Source organism: Hydra vulgaris, chromosome 01 (genome assembly GCF_038396675.1).
Source record: "Hydra vulgaris chromosome 01, alternate assembly HydraT2T_AEP".
Taxonomy (NCBI): Eukaryota; Metazoa; Cnidaria; class Hydrozoa; order Anthoathecata; family Hydridae; genus Hydra; species Hydra vulgaris.
This window is the reverse complement of record NC_088920.1, coordinates 65,775,034-65,793,492: the sequence shown is the minus strand read 5'-3', so window position 1 is coordinate 65,793,492 and position 18,459 is coordinate 65,775,034. Positions and strand designations below refer to the sequence as shown.

Here is an 18,459-nt window from a genome sequence, read left to right as displayed (position 1 = left end):
TTGACATTCCTATATTATTGAATGGCAAACCTCTCACTAGTGCTCTTCTTTACGTCTTCTTGGACTGTCATGATCTTACATAGAAACCATTATTTACTTCAAACAACTATCACAATACTGTTGACATTCCTATACTAATGAATGGCAACTTTCTCACTGAGTCCTCTTCTTACCATTTACTACTGATCTTACATAAAAACCATATTCAAAAAACACAAAACAAAAAAAAAACATAATTACTTTACGTCTTTGAAATATTGTTTCAGAGTGTCGCTAAAACTTTTGGAGTATTTGACAAACTCTCTCTTGTTTTGTTCCAAAGTCTAAAACATACATATTAATAAAAACTATTATTAATAAAAATTACATATTAATAAAAACTAATAAAAAAGAATATTATAGATATATGTAATATAAATATAAAATAAATATAAAAAGTACATATTAATAAAAAAGAATAACCTTATAATGCCTGATAAACCCTGTCTATTTTAGTTTAAACTTTTTTCGTAAAAAAAAACAATGTAAATGTTAGATTACGTTTATGCTGGCACAAAGACATATTTGAAAAACAATTTAAAAAAAGACACCTTATTCAAGCTTATAAACAATAAAGGAAAAAATACTTATGAATTAAGTAAAAAGGAAAGAAAGTTTTTAGCTTTTAAAACTAAAAATGAAATATTTTTGATAAGATGTTTGTACTTTTATGATTGCAAACTTATAGTTTTTTAAAGAAAATTTTTTTCTTGAATAATATTAATTGTTTATAGTAAAAATATTTAACAGGTTTATGATCCATATTGAGATAAAACGCAATAACAATCAGCTGAATTCTATGAGAATTATTAGGACACTAGCTGAGATCAAACCCATAAAAATACGGGTCTTTGTAAGTCTATTCCAAACCGAGCTTTTCTATACTTTTTCCTTATATATCCTAGCTTTCCAGATCCGTAGAATATGGGTCCAACCAACCATTTCTATACATATCTATTCCACACTGATTATTTATATACCTATTCCTTATTTACTTAATAAATTATTTTTTAGTAAAATAATTTATTTTGAAAAAAAACTTTAAGAGCAAAAAACATAAAATGCACACCTTTTCCGCATACACAGTGCTTATAAGAGACTTATAATTAGGTTTGTTTTTCTGCTAAATGCATTTCATTGATAGCTCAATGGTTAAGTGCGCTGTCATCAGTTTTGTTTTGGGGGGTTTGAGACCTCCCTTTAGCTTGATAAATTTTTGAAATTAATGACATTTTTTCAATCTTGCTTATATATTTATGGCAAAAAAATATTAATTTAGCAAAAAAATACTTCTAAAATTCAAAATAAAATTTTAGAGTTTTCTCATTATATAGATAAAATATACGCGAATATTCCATATAAAACCTGCTCAACATATGCTAAAAACGTTCATACTTACAGATGTTTGTACTATACAAATGGAACTAAGAAGATCTTAGACCACTAAAACATAGTTGTAAAAAAAAAGTTCATTCTTATGATTATAATTAAAAACTAAAGAATAATATCAAATGCTTATCTAAAAGTTTAGCTAAAACAATTTTGCACATTGACGTCAGTTTGTGGCAAAATAAACTTTTATGCGTTAAGTTTCCTTTTGCATTTATCTGACATTTTTTTGATTAATTTTAATTATGTTGCATATAGTTGCACAAAAAGATATAAACTGGTACAGATATATCATTTCAGGGATAAGAGTTTGTATTTATTACAATAATAGCAATATATAAATAGTTTTTGTCTTTATTAGAATATATTCCATAAAAATATATTCCATATATCTTTAATAAAAGGAGTTTTTTTGAAAAATTCAAACAAAATCTGATTTCTAGTTTGATTTTCTAGTTTTTTTTGCCACAAAGTGACATCACATACGCAAAAAAAATGTGGCTTCAACGATTTATGAAAAAGCCGCATCTATCATTTTTAATGATCTAAGAAGCCGATGACATAATTTTAGCAATGAGAAATTATCAAGAGAGGGGCAAACCTAAAATTGAAGTTCCAAATTTTCCACTTGGATGAGACAATATATTTTGTGTTTTTTCAATCTTGTCAATTTTTTAAATATAATAAAATACATACAAAAAATAAATAAACACAGCTTGAGCAAAAAAGACTTGTAATTATTAGAAGAGTTTACTTATATTACATATGATCTTAAATAAAACGTTATATAAATGGATGTTTTACATTTTATAAACAATATATACAAACAAATTACATATTTGTTTATATATATATTGTTTATATAGGGATGGTTAAGCGCCAAACCTGCCTATACAATAAAGTTGAAAAAAAAATTGGTTTATATTAAAAATGATTTATATGTTTCTTTGCAAACACCAATATACTATACTTAAAATTTTAAAGTTTTACTGAACTTAATTTAACTAATTGAATTTTAATTTTCACTGAACTGCAATTACTTAATTTTTTCGATTTAGTGGCTTTTGAAAAGAGTTTTTAAATTTTACGTCTAATTATCTCACTTCAATATATTCTTTGTATCATCCATATAATTATAGTAAAAAGATAAATGTAGCAAAAAAAACTTTTAATTGCCAAAAGAAAGTTTTAAAGTTTTTTCTAGCTATAGGCCATTTTTTTTTGCCTCCACAGCAGCACCTTCTGGAGTAGCAAACTGTATTATTAAATTTTTTCTTTATAAAGTTTCAGACAATTTTTTTCCTCAGATCATCTGCAGCTTATTAGGACTAATTGCCTGAGCACATTAATAACATAAGTATCTTAATCATGACACATACGCAACAAATTTTTTCTCCCCGTGTTTTGATGTTTTTAGAATTTTTAGCTTTTTTAAAAACATTTTTGTTTGTTAAAGTGTATAATATTGTTACATATGTTAGTGTATAATCTTTATAAAACTTTAAAAGTATAATGTATTTTAAAAAATCTAAAAAAATTTAAAAAAAGTCACCAGCGGTAGGACTTGAACCATGCTTTTTGTGTTCAGAAGTTCTGCGCACTAACCACTTGGCTAGGGTTTCCAATCGATTTTAACTGCTAACCGAAAACCACGTTTTATTTATATCAGTTTTTTGTCAAAACTGATATAAATGAAAACTGTCGGTTTTCAAAAACGGTTTTGGCGGTTTTTTTGTATAATGTCTTTTGAATGCTTATTTATTATAGAAAGGTATAAAAAATCAAATTTGTAAGTAATTAAATTTTTATTTTATTACTTAGATTGTATTTTGCTAGAAAGATTAACATGTCTTTTCATTTTCAAAACTATTCAAGTATTCCAAAAAAAGTTTGAATATCGAATAAAACACACATATATATTGGAATATAAAGTATTCAAATACTCAAATAGGATGGCCTACTTTTTTTATTAAAGATTTTCATTCTTTAGAAAAACATAAGGATATTTTAAGTGCATATTTTGTTCAACAAAATATTAACATATAGGTATGTAATAAAGATAATTCACGATAATGTTTCTACCCATTACTTAACTTTTTGAAAATATATTTACCTTCTGGATAAATCATATCATCAGTTTGGAAATTTGCTGTCTGGCATAAAATTCTAAATTTAAGAGATGTTGAAGGCATCTGTAATAGATGCAGTTCTGTTGTAACATACTCCGGTGGATCCACAACTATTTTGCAAAATCATACTTTGAGTCATGGAATTACTATCAATAGCGCTTCGACTGGAGAATCAAGCAACAGCTCAAATCCACCACCAAAAAAAAAATTAAAACCATGGACAGTAATTTGCAAAAAACAAACCTTAAAGAAATTGTAGCTGATCTAGCTACAGATGGTGTTTTGATTAATAATAAAATGGTGTCAACCTATAAAACTGGCCTCGCTATGATTTATGGTTTCTATCCAGCTGAAAGTTTAATACAAAATATTGAGGATCATTTGAACTCATTTGGTGTCTGTATGAAAAGAGATTTAGTAGGTTCTACTCAAGATGGTACAACAATCAACAAGAAGCTCATGCAATTAATGGACATTGTTGATCAGTTTTGCTTTAATCATGCAATTCATCTTGGTATATGTGACAAGTTATCAGAGCCCACAACACCGGGGAGCACATACCCCCCCACCTTTTTTTCTAAAGGACTTTTTTTTAAAAAAAAAGAAAAGAAAATTCAAGATATAGAGGACGTTTTTAAAAAAATGACGAATGAAAACCGTGTTGTCATCCCTGTTTATACAAGAAAAATAAAGACGCAAGCATAGCAATTTCCAAGGAATCGGACAGTGATTCATAAAATACTGAGGAATTTGATAAAGAAATTGAATTGCATCTGGATGTTGTCATGTTGTTAGAATTCAACTTTTTCAATGACTGCGCCTTTGTTAAAAACTAAGAAATGTTTATTCTAGATATTTACTGAATTAAATGCTCTTGATGTAATCAACAAGCTAGATTTTGAGTCATTAGCTTCATTACATGCTGCTTTAGAACCAGCAAAACTAGCAGTGGAATTCCTTAGCAGAGAAGATGCAACGTTATCGACAGCAAATACTGTTCTTGAATTCATGCACCAACCGCTTCTTTATTGCATTCAAATTTAAAAAACATGCTGATAAAAGAATTAACAGAAATGTTATGCAGTTGTTAAGGTACCTAAAAGATTCTTTTGTTGCTCCATTAAAAAAAAAAAAAAAAATTTAGCTGGAAAGCTTGCGTTTAAGCTTTTTGGATTTACTTCTAATGATGTGGAACTACTATTAGCTGAAGCCCCTTGTACAACATCGGAAAGTTTACCTGTTGGATGACTTATATGCACTTCTCAATAGAGATAGCATCACACACTTGCCTAAATCTACTGATCAAATCAAATGACTTAAGCAAGATTTTTTGTTCCGAACTGGACTAGTTCCTGCACAAAAATCAGATCACAATTATTTGATGAATCACTAAAATCTTTAGTTTTCTTAACAATAAAAATACGTCATTATAGTTTTATTTCGAAACATACAAATAATGTTAAAACACTTTGTTTTAAAAACTTTTTTAATAAACAATGGAAGATAAACTTACATAAGTTTTATTATTTAACAAGAAAAATGGAAAACCATGGTTAATCACGGTTTTCGATTTTCGATCCGAAGCCGCGGTTTTTTATAAATACCATTTTTTGGAAACCCTACACTCAGCAATGCTGGCATGCTGACTTACACAAATTTTTAAAACTATATAATGATTTTTTTAAATGGAAATAAATGATATAGATCAAAATTAAAGAGATCTTGACGCAATTCAATTTTCAATTGAAAGTCAAACTGTAAAACTTAATAAATGTTTCAGTGTGTTTTAACAATACTTAATTTGAAGTTTACGTACTTTAGATATTTTCATACACTTTCGTTCACTTTTCCTACAACAGAATGTACTGCCACTCTTTCTTACCACTACCTTGGTTGCAATGGCTGCCAGGGGTTCCGTGTCAAACACACTTAAATGGGCACTACTAACACTAACAGGATTAAGTTGTGCAATAATATATAGAGATTAAATAAATGGTACAATAAATATAATATAATAGATATAAAAAAAGAATAATAAATTTAGAATCTACTAAAACTGACAAACTGTAAACCATAGGTAAAAACAGAATGCAAAGAAAGCAGATAATACTGACTTTTGACCAAGAATATTGAAGTTAGTCACAATTAGCTATATCTTTATTTAAGAAAACCTGTTTGAAGTGAAATTTAGGAAAAAAAAGAGAGTAGGTTTGTTTCATGTTTGTTTCTAGACTTTTTTTTCAGAGTAGCACTTTTATGCATTACGCAGAAAAATGAAGTCCCTTTATTTGTCTTCTCAGTAATTTATCTTGCAGTTCTTGTAACCCCATTCCAACCTCCTTTATTTGTTCCCAACCTCTTTTATTTTATCAGTAAAGATTATTAAATCAAAATACCAAAATTCCTAATAATTGAGGTAGTAATTAAACCCAGTTACTTAAAGTGAGCATATTATACTTAAAGTGGGCATACTATACTTAAGATATCAGGCACTATAAGATTGAATATTGAAACAACAATAACAAAATAAAGGTAAAAAAAAAAATTAATTATGGAGAACCAGTTTATTTTTATTTAATTCATTAACTTTAAATATAGAAACAAAATAAATTACCTTTCTGTATTCTTTTACTCTTCCTTGATCTTGATAAGTCTTTAAAACATGATTAACTGAGTCAAGAAGCTCTTTTATTGCACTAGCAATATCTCTATTTTAAATGCAATTAACTTATATAATTATTTCCGAAAAAACTCTTTTTAATTTATTACAAAATAATATATATATATATATATATATATATATATATATATATATATATATATATATATATATATATATATATATATATATATATACACATACACACATAATATAATACAAAATTATTAGGTGAAAATATATTTATTAATGTTAATTTAATTAAATAACATTTATTAACTTATCATTAATTTAATTCAACTATTTATAAAACTATTTAAACTATTTTAAACAAGTTCAAATTATTATTATTTATATAAAACAAACAAAAATCCTGTTCGAAAAATCATTACTAAAATTCATAATTGAACACAAACTATGCTATGTTAGTAATTTATAGAGCTAAAAAATAGAATCAGGAGTAAGAAATTGCATGACAAAGAGGCAAACTAAGCAGAGACTAACTTTACAATGGATTGGATGAGAATGGATTTTCCATGAGGTCAGTAGAAGATGATAATCCAAGAATATGTAAAGTTAATTTTTTGAGGAGATTTTTATTTAATTTTTAAGTATTTAGATTTTTTAAACATATTAAATATAACATAATAAACTGATTTTCACACTCAAGACTGTTATAACACACTTTTTTCAAACATCTTCACTTCAAACAAAGCTGCAAGCAACCACTATTGGAAGTTTACTGGAAGAGAAAAGATGGAAGTTTACTGGAAGAGAAGTTGGAACTGGTTACTGTTGGAAGTTAACTGGAAGAAAAAAGATGAAGTTTATAAAGCAAGATAACGATTAACAAATAGTGATTAACAGACGCCTTAAAAGATTGCAAATAATATGAAGCAGAAAAACAAGACAAAGAAAGCGAGATCCAAAGAACTGATGTTTGAGGATAGAAACTAAACAAAAAAGAATTTTCGGATCACTTAGAAACAGTCACAGTAAAAGAATGAGACTTAATTCAATGATGAGTAACATGCGAATAAATTTTGGTAGATGGCACAAGAGGCACTAGTTTTTTAGAGCTATGACATTTTGGTCATTCTTTCGTTAAACTTGTTTCCAAAGGGTTTAATACAAAGCACTCGTTCTTTTTTAATAAAAAATATACTTGATTGTTTGGAGAAACTTTGATCTATCTTGAATTTCTTCAGGTATCTTTCCAAGTATTGCTTTCAGTTCTGAAATAGGAAGCAATGTTTAAAAATTAGTAATATTTCATTGATTGTTTAATATTTATAATTAAAAACTAACCATTCGCTTTGTGCTCTAACTTTTTGAACTCTGGTTCCTGCCGCTCAATTTGAAAATCTAAAAATAGTTAATTATAATGTGAAATTATTAATTATCAATAAAAAAATATGCATTTATATATATATATATATATATATATATATATATATATATATATATATATATATATATATATATATATATATATATATATATATATATATATATATATATATATATATATATATATATATATATATATATACACAGATTAAGGTCGCCAATTTATTGCAAACCTAATTTTTTTTAATTCCAAGGGCTGTGTGTGGGTGTGTGTGTATATATATATATATATATATATATAAACACACACGTGGCATGTCAAAAACATTTTAAACTAAATTGTTAATCACTGCGTAACTTAATTAGTTTAAACTCAAAGTTATTTATATACACTTCCGGTCAAAAATTTGAGTTCACTTGTTTTATTTTTCAATTCTACATAGTTTTCTTTGAAAATTGAAGTTCCTTTCATTCAAAACTAGCGTCACATTAATTTGAAGTACTTTTGACATTTTGTTTATAGAGAGACTACACAAGTATTTTGACCTAGTTTTAAAATTTCAAGACAAATATATATTTAATGTTTAGATTAAAGAAAAATGGGTAAAAAAGTAGTGCTAAGTGTACAACAAATATTTTTATTATTAATTTTAAGAAAGGTTATTCAACACAAAAAAATTGCTTTAAAAACCTATTTTTATCAAAACGCAGTCATTAGAGTGTTGTAAAAAAAACATGAAACTGGATGTAATCAAAGTTGCCATTGTTCAGGGAGACCTATAGCAATGCTGAATCACAAAGACAAACTCATCCATGTTCAAAGTAAAAGAAATTGTACTTGAACTGCTACCAAAATTTGCCAAGAACTTAATTCCATGCAAGAAACACCAGTACTTGTTTTAACTGTAAAACGGTGTCTTAGCAATTACAGTTTGAAAGGAAGCGTTGCTGCCTAAAAGCCATTACTTCTCAAGCTTAATAAAGTTAAAAGATTGAGATGGGCAAAAAACATGAAGATTGGGAAAAATAACAATGTTCGCAAGTCTTGTTCACTGATGAATCAAAATTCAAAATTTTGTAAAAAAATCATTATTCGCCATTTATTTGGTAAACTTGTGATAAAACAATGTGTGATCCCAAAAGTCAAGCATGGTGAAGGGTTAGTCGTGGTCTGGTGATAACTTGCTGGAAAAAAAGTTGGTGATCTTTTGTGAATTAAGGGTACCATGGATAAAAATAATTAAAAAAAAATACTAAAATATTTTTTAAAGTGTTATCTCATTATTTTATTTTCTTAAAAAAACAACTATTTTATTGAAAACAATGAGTAATTGAAAGTTATTAGAAAAAGCTATTTTTTTTTTAATGAAAATACACTGCATGACATTCAATATAATCTCCTATTTTGTGAAAACATTTTATTATAAACATTACTATAATGAGAATAATCTTTTCCTTTGTTTATTATTAAATTTATTAAGAGAACCCAAACTTTTGACTGGTAGTGTATAATAGTGATTTCACGAAAAATTATATGTAACATCTTTTTTAACTGTCATTTAACAATATATATTTTTTTGTTTACTATATAAAACATAAAATACAACCAAGTACTAATTTTTAATTTACTTATGTGATATTTCAGTCTGATTAGCTCAGACCGTCACCAGACGTAATATAAAATACATAAAAATAATAAAATACATAAAATAAAATTTGTTTCTGTTGAATGATCGGAATAGATTTATTTAAATTTATGTTGTATGAAACTAATTTTGTGGTAATTGCATGCATAAAAAGTAATTCTGATCAAACGAAAACAGAATTTACAAATGAATATAGAATAAAAGGTTTCCCAAAGGATTGCCATACGACTACTCATGTTCAAGCATTCCAAGTACATTACCAAAAAGAATTAGTACCAATTGTAGTCTGCATTTTGCCACCATTAAATCGATGAAACAAAAGAGTTTGCTTAAGTATTGGATTATTAAATGAGATTCAAAAAGTTAAACGTCATTGCCTAGTTGCATAAACACTTGTGAAAATTCCAAAATTTAGTCATTGTCACATCACACAGGGGTGGGAAGGGGGGGGGGAAACTTAGGGGATTCATAGGGGAGGGGGCTACATGTATATATATATATATATATACACATATATATATATATATACACACACATATATTAAAAATTACCCATCAACAGATTAGCAAGTACAGGTGCTAATGGAGAAGCCATAGCAATGTCATCAATTCAGTCATAAAATCTGAGTCAAATCTTATAATGGAGTAAAACCATTGCTTTATAAAGAATTATGCAGGTGACACTTTTGCTGGGATCCCTTCAGAAAACCACGCATTTTTATTCTTGGATTACATCAAAAAAAAAAAAAAAATTTTGATATATTGTACGAAGGAAAAGGAAGAAAAATCAAAAATTTCTATTTTGAACATAATTCAAACAGTTCAACAATTACAAAAGTTTTCATGAAAGAACCTTTACTAAATAATGCACTATCCTTTATAGCTTTACTTCATTTTCATATAAAATAAGTCTTCTAAAATGTTTAATTGATAGAACTTTTAAAATTAACAATACTATTCTTGGTCTTCACTACTATATTAACAATATAGTAGTGAAGACCAAAGAAAAAAAGTTAAAAATATAGAAGAAACTGAAGTAAAATGGGGTATTGGAATAAAATGGAATTTTGCAAACACACCGTTTTTTTAAGGGTGTGTTTGTAAAAAGTATTTGCCAAACCCCATTTTGTCCAAAGCATGGGGAAAAATGGGGTATTAATGTATATTTTTTTTAAAGTTCAATAAATTAAATTAACATTGTATGATGTTCTTGCTTTGTTATGTAGTTGTCAATGCTGTATTCTTTTATTTTCAACTAAAATTGCTGTATTCTTTTCAACTTGTATTAATTTTGACAATTTTTGTTATTCTAAAAGGGCTTTTTTATTACGTAGCTCATTTTACCCTAGTCTCCTCTAATTTTTTATTTTTACTTCTTGAGCTAAAAGCGAAAAACTTGATAAGCCAAGAACTTGATAAGGCAGGAACTTGATAAGCCAAGAACTTGATAAGCCAGGAAGTTGATAAGCCAGGAACTTGATAAATCAAGAACTTGATAAGACAAGAACTTGATGAGCCAAGAACTTGATAAGGCAGGAACTAACATGCTTCGCTAATAAAATCATAAGTATTTAATTTAAAGATTCCTTAATATTAAAGATTCCTTAATATTAAAGATTCCTTAATATTAAAGATTCCTTAATATTAAAGATTCCTTAATATTAAAGATTCCTTAATGTTAAAGATACCTTAAGATTAAAGATTCCTTAATATCATTGCTGAGGAATCTTAAGATTCCTTAAGATTCCTCAGTAATGATTTTGAAAAATTTCATTACATTTGGATTATTATAACTACAGATTTTATGGTTACAATTAGTTCTGCAGTGTAAACTTAATAGTGATATTTTAAAGCTGATTATCTTGTGAACCATTTTGAACTGGCTGTCCAATGGCTGTACAATGGCAGTCTAATGGCTGTCCAGTTTTCTTTATGATATTTTTTATTCATTGTTACAAATGCGCGAAAACTTCAATAAATTACTATGGTTTAAAAAGTTTGAAAAATTTGCAGAATGAACACATCTCTTTCTCAACTTGCTGCTACTTTTTTTTTTGTTTATTCACCTCCCCAAGGCTGAGAAGGCCACTACAGACGAGGAGGCTACTTAATTGTGGTTATAACCCTCTCTCAACTCTATAACTCTGAAACACGAACCTTGATGAACAAGGCCGCTGTGCAGTAAAACAAGTTGAGCACGGTAATACCAGGAACATGGTGGGAATCGAACTGGGAACCTCTTGCTTATAAAGCAAGCGCTCTACCACTACACCACTACCGCATTTTAAATAATTACATCAGCTACAAGCAGGAAATAAGCAGTAACATAGATACCTTCATTATCAGCATAAGAGCATCTCAGCAACACCTCATTTATGTTCATTGAACAACCATCTAAAATATTTGCAATATTGTAAAAAAAATTAAAACCATATGTATAGTATACTAATTAATGTGCAAAATAAATAAATTTGAACTAAAACTGATTTAGCAATGAAATTGATTGGCTATGTTAGCCACCAATAGAAAATTAAAAGATAAACTAATAGAAAACATTCTTAAGGATTAAGCCAATAAAAAACTTATCTAGTAGAAAATGCCACTCATCACAAAACAGTACTTAGAATCACTAATAAAAAAATCTAGCATAGAATAAAAAAAATAATTAACAAACAGTTACCTATTAACTATTTTTCAAATAGAAGATGATATCTAATAAAAATGCAAGTTTTTTTTTTTAAATCAAGCCTCTGTGGCTTTGCTACATGACCTGTATACGCAACGAGAGGCAATTTAAGTGATCGCAAACTGCAATATCTGGAAACGTCTCTTGTCTTAAAACTTTTAATCTTGTAAAAAAAATAAACTTTTTATCACAAAACTTAATAGCTGTTATTTGATAAAAATTATTAATTTTTATAAATATTTGTCCATTGATCTTGAAATTAAGGTCTCATTGTCTCATTATAAAACCATATTACTATTACTGGTATTATTATTAACTATAATTTAAACTTCAATACCTTAGTTTATTTGACAAATTATCAGATAAAACCAATGAAATATTAAAAATAAAACAACTGCAAATCACAACAATGTAATAGAATTTAGTGGTGATCAAACATTTTTGTATTAAAAAAATTGTGACTACTTCTTTAAATCTTATTTAATAATTTCTTATAAATCAATATATATATATATATATATATTATTTACCAATATATATATATATATATATATATATATATATAATATATATATATATATATATATATATATATAAGATATATATATATATATATAGATATATATATATATATAGAAGATATATATATATATATATAGAAGATAAAAGTTAGATAAGTGTTTTTTACTAATTAATTAATTATTGCTCTGTTCTTTAAGAACATTGAGCACTCTATTTGTAAAATACACTAACATAATTTACATATATATATATATATATATATATATATATATATATATATATATATATATATATATATATATATATATATATATATATACACACATATATATATTATTTACCAATATATATATATATATATATATATATATATATATATATATATATATATATATATATATATATATATATATATATATATATATATATATATATATATATATAAGATATATATATATATATATATAGATATATATATATATATAGAAGATATATATATATATATATAGAAGATAAAAGTTAGATAAGTGTTTTTTACTAATTAATTAATTATTGCTCTGTTCTTTAAGAACATTGAGCACTCTATTTGTAAAATACACTAACATAATTTACATATATATATATATATATATATATATATATATATATATATATATATATATATATATATATATATATATATATATATATATATACACACATATATATATTATTTACCAATATATATATATATATATATATATATATATATATATATATATATATATATATATATATATATATATATATATATATATATATATATATATATATATTGCTGTTGTATGATTTAGTATTAAAAATACTAAACTCTTGATTGTTGTAAATTACAAACTACGGTAGAATGAGTTCTGACGTTATATATGATGTTATAGCCACCGATGATGATGATATGACGTTATATATGACGTTATAGCCACCGTAAGCTGAAATAAACCTCACTACAACGATAAAGTATACATTGGGATAAGCGAAACCTCATCTAAGCTACGTTATGCGAACCATCAAAAATCTTTTAACATAAAAAAATACAAAAACGACACTGAGTTGTCTAAGGAAGTATGGGAGTTAAAAGAAAACAATTTTACAACTTCAATCAAATGGAATATTATTAAACGCTGTAAATCATACAATCCTGCGTCAAAAGTTTGTAAGCTTTGTTTAAATGAGAAATTTGAAACATTATTTTACAAAGGGAACAATCTGCTAAACAAAAGAGGCAAATTAGTTCCTAAATGCAGACACAAAAATAAATTTCTCCTTTCATTATTTGATAGCGGAGATTAGTTTTCCATTAGGTCTTCTTGTAATATAACGTCAGAACTCATTCTACCGTAGTATGTAATTTTTAAATGGTTTTTTATATTTTTGATTTTGTACTTCATGGCTAATGATTGCCGATAGGCATGAAACTTTAAGTTCCAATAAAAGTTGTGTTTTCTAAAATTTAATTATATATATATATATATATATATATATATATATATATATATATATATATATATATATATATATATATATATATATATATATTACTTACCAATATATATATATATATATATACAGTATTGGACAAAACATTTGCAACCAACATCAAACAATGCTAAAAAGTGTTCCTAATTTTACATGTCTTAAAAACGAAAAGAACTATACTACCACAGCGAACAGTTCAGGAGTCTGGAGTCATAGCATGCCATGACATGAGCAATCAGCTGACAGGTGACAGCACACAGGCAGAATTTCGTTGACAAGTGCCATTTTGCAGCGGACAAAACAAGTGCAACTTTTTTGGTCTGTTTCATTTTCTAAAGTCTGGTCCGTGTCAACGTCACTGAAGATTTTGTGACCAAGACGTTGTGTTCCACAGAGCATTATTGTATCATCACAAGGTAAATGTAACACGGTAAGCCTTGAGAAGCGTGATTATTTATTTTCATTATTTTTATGACATCAAGTGCAAAAATGGCTCCCAACAGTCTTGGATTTGGAACTAAGAAAGAAAATTATTGGCGATTACATAAGTGGAATGTCACAAAAAAGTATTTGTGGTAAATATTGCGTGGAAAAATGGACCGTATCAAGACTATGTTCCAAATATCGTTCTACGAGGAAGTTGGCAGCAGATAACAAAGGTGGAAGATTGCGTTTCACCACTTCTAGAGAGGATTCTATGATCGTCAGATCCGTCAAGAAGGATCCCTGGATATCATCAGTCGAGATACAAAAGCAATTAGAGCTGTTTTCTTGATGCCCTGCAAAGAAATCGCTGATTTCACTAAAAAACCAGAAGAAAAGACTCCTGTTTGCTACATCTCATATTGACTGGAATGTGCAGAAATGGCGAACTGTTCTGTTCAGTGATGAATTGAAGTTCAACATCATTGGGAGCGATGGCATTTGCCATGTACGTCGACCGGCCGGAAAACGCCTCGATTTACGTTACTGCTATAAGACCGTGAAGCATGGTGGAGGCAATGTAATGGTCTGGAGGTGTTTTTCTGCTGACAGTCTAGGTCCAATACATCGGATTGATGGAATAATGGATCGTTTCATGTATAAAAATATCCTGAAAGATTTTATGTTACCTGCTGAATGGAATATGCCAATAAAATGGGTTTTTCAGCAAGACAACGATCCAAAACACACTGCAAAAGTAGTCAAGCAGTGGTTTCAAGACAACTACCTATCGGTGATGGATTGGCCGCCTCAATCTCCAGATCTCAACCCTATCGAGAACCTGTGGGAGATCGACAACCGCAGAATTATTCGTGAAGGTGTTTGTAATCAGGATCAACTGTTTGAACAAATCCAAAAGGCCTGGGCAGCGATTCCACAAAGTTTCATTGATCACCTGATCGAATCTATGCCTCGAAGATGCAAGGTTGTGATCGACAACAAAGGATTCGCCACGAAATATTGATAGCGAAATACAGCTTGGTCAACATTATGTCAAGTTGCACTTGTTTTGTTCAGAAGGAAATCAACTTTTTTTAATACTTTTGATTAATTTATTAATTTTCGTGTACAAATAATGAACTTTGTGATGAATAAACTTGAAGAACTTTCTCTCTAAACAGTTACATAGTTATTTCTCTAAATTAAAAAAAAAGCAGCACTTTTATATAAAGAAACTAAATTAGCATTATTTGGTTGCACTTGTTTTGTCCGATACTGTGTGTATATATATATATATATATATATATATATATATATATATATATATATATATATATTATATATATATATATATATATATATATATATATATATATTTGGGTGTTTCATATTTTATCAATTTTCAAAATCGAACTCGCGAATCGATTTATAAATTGACTATTTGTATAAAAATAAGTTTGAGCAAAAAAAAAAAAAAAAATTTAATTTTTAGGGTCCCCGCCAGTTCGATTTTGGGCCAAAAATGATGGGTGTTTTAAAGGCCTGGCGGGGACCTTAAAATTTATCGAAATTTTTTTTTTATTCTTCTAAATGTTATATGTTGGATTGAATATTAATCACATAAATGGAGCATGTTGAAAAAATTAAGAAATTAGTCTACAGAATCTTTTAAAATTGGTGAAAAATCCAAATTTTCCATATTAAAAATCTAATTTTATCACTCAATCGCGTATAAAAAACATTTTTGATTTTCTAATAAACTGTTTCCAGACGCAGAAAAATCAATAACCTAGATTTTTTTAATAATAGTGTCAAATGAGGTATATACAGGTCTAAAAAAAAATTTCTTTTATCCTTCGAGGTAACCTAACCCTTACGCTAACCTTAATTGCCTAATAACAATTGTTTATTTTAGTTATTTTTATAATAAAAAAGACTTAATGAACTTACTGCAACATTGTTAAAAGTGGTATTGTTGTTATTAGTTTTATTGCCTCAAGATTAGAAAGTATATGGTAGCTTTTCAACTTTAAATGATTTTCTTGGTATTGTTGCAAAGTTTTTTTTGGTTTTGTAAAAAATAAAAAATAAAAAAGAATATGTTTAAGTATAATTAAATAAAAAATACATATTTACAAATCAATATTACATCATTAAATAAAAGTCATCATTTAAAAACTATATTATCTATTTTGCAATTGCTTGATATGCTGATTGCAAATCTTCTTTAGTCTTTGCCTTGTTAAGGTTTTCTCTCCTTTGGTAAATAGCTAGCAGTAAGTCCTGACGATCGTCTTCATTGTGAACGTTATTTACAAAGTCTGATACAACTTTAATAGATCTTTCAGAAACGTCGTTAACCACTGCAAGGTTGGAAACAAACTGGGAAAAAATCTTAAACTGTTCAATATACTCCCATAGTGGTGCCGGGCTGTTTAACCAAAGTTTATCATTTAGCTTAGTAAGGTTTAACAAACTAAATATGAACCAAGAGTTTTCTCCCACTAGTTGGGCAATACTTGGTGGTTTTTCTAGGTTAAAGTTAAGAGTTTTTAACAAATTTAATTTTTCGGAATGCCGAAAAAATTCAGGAACTGGTTTCGAAAAGACCATTTTTGCAACTTCTTCTCTCTCTGCAACAGAAATACCTTGGTCTAGAAGAGCCAGCGGAATTAAAGTTTCATCAAGGTACCATAAATGTGATTCCATTGAAACCATTGTGGCATCAATTCCATTTAAAATTGTTTCAGAATTCTGAACATATTGTTCTACGTAACCTCTATATTTTGTCATTTGCCAATAGGCTTTTATATCTTGGTAAGGTGCAGGGTAAGGTAAAGAGGTTTTTAAAAACCAGACGGTATAAAAGATTGAGATAAACTCAGCAGTAGACTGCACTTGGTTCTTTTGATCGTCTGTCAATTCATAAGACAGTTGCAAACTCAATATCCAAATCTTGAGATAATAAATAGCTTTGGACATAAAACGTGCATGAGACACGCACCCTGGAGCTTGAATTTTAAAATCTCTTTCAGGGCATAAGTACATTAGGGTTAGTTTCAATAACTCCTTGTAGTCTTCTCTGGGAAAAGTGTTTTTTTTTAGAGCAATCTCGCAATATTTTATAGCATCGAGTTTATGGATTTCTAAGAAAGTGGTAGCAATAGATTGAGTGTCATATTTTACAAACTTTGAAGAGTCAATGCTACTTTTAATGTCATTCCAGTTTAATTGGAACCGTTTAAACATTAGGTTTTCTGGAGATTTAGTTTTTCCACTGCACTGTCTTTCACAGAAGTGTTTTAGATGTAACTCATAAACATGCCTCCTGCAAGCCAGCTCTAGTAGAATTGAGTTTTGTTTATGACTAAACCTGACATTTGTACCAGAAAGTCTTCCTGTATTTGTAGCTGTTGTATCAAAACATAAACCTTTCACGTCATCACATATTCCATACTCATCCAGTATTTTAACTAAAGCATCGTATTGAGCTTGTCCAGTACCACGATCAATTGCTGGAATGCCAAGGAGCTTCATTTTACCATCAATATTAACCGAGACCGCAAATCGATCTCTTTTTGATTTTATACCTTCTGTGATGTCTTCAATAATTTTTCCATCAAAATGTGCTATTATGAGAAAAGTAGCTTTAGCGGTAGCAATTTTTACATTTTTCTTATATTGTTCAGCATTTTCCCGAATAGATTTTTTTTGAGCTCGCCAAATAGTTGAATGAGACACTGAAAAATCAGCCACATTTCCGCCTGAACTTACAATTAAATCCGTACATACATGCACTAGATCTCTTGATGAAATATTTTTTGAGACTGATGTCATGGCAATATCTTTAACAAAACCTTTCCTTAACTCTTGTTTTGCGTTACTTGGGCCGGGTTGCGATAAATCAAAAGAAATATCTGATTCTGTACTCACGTCACTGATATCTGAGAGAAGCTCTAGATCTGTAGTTGATTCGTCTATTTGGGGTAACTGTTTAATATTACAACTTTTTAAAGGTTTCTTATCTTTATTTACCGTTTTATATCTCATGTCTTTGCTCCCCAAAGTCATTAGACAACTGGACTTTTGGTCTTTTAAAAATTGG

General features: G+C 27.8%; 1 protein-coding gene across 1 annotated transcript in view; it reads right to left on the bottom strand.

Annotated features, from left to right (window-relative positions):
• LOC100212649 (programmed cell death protein 10) overlaps positions 1–18,459 on the bottom strand; it is a 62,599-nt gene that overhangs the window by 10,210 nt on the left and 33,930 nt on the right. The window contains exons 4-8 of the mRNA XM_065788963.1: positions 11,546–11,605; positions 7,525–7,581; positions 7,382–7,451; positions 6,172–6,265; positions 241–323 (exon numbers count right to left, since the gene is read on the bottom strand). Of these exons, the coding sequence (XP_065645035.1) occupies positions 241–323; positions 6,172–6,265; positions 7,382–7,451; positions 7,525–7,581; positions 11,546–11,605 (364 nt within the window). The remainder of the gene's footprint in view (positions 1–240; positions 324–6,171; positions 6,266–7,381; positions 7,452–7,524; positions 7,582–11,545; positions 11,606–18,459) is intronic.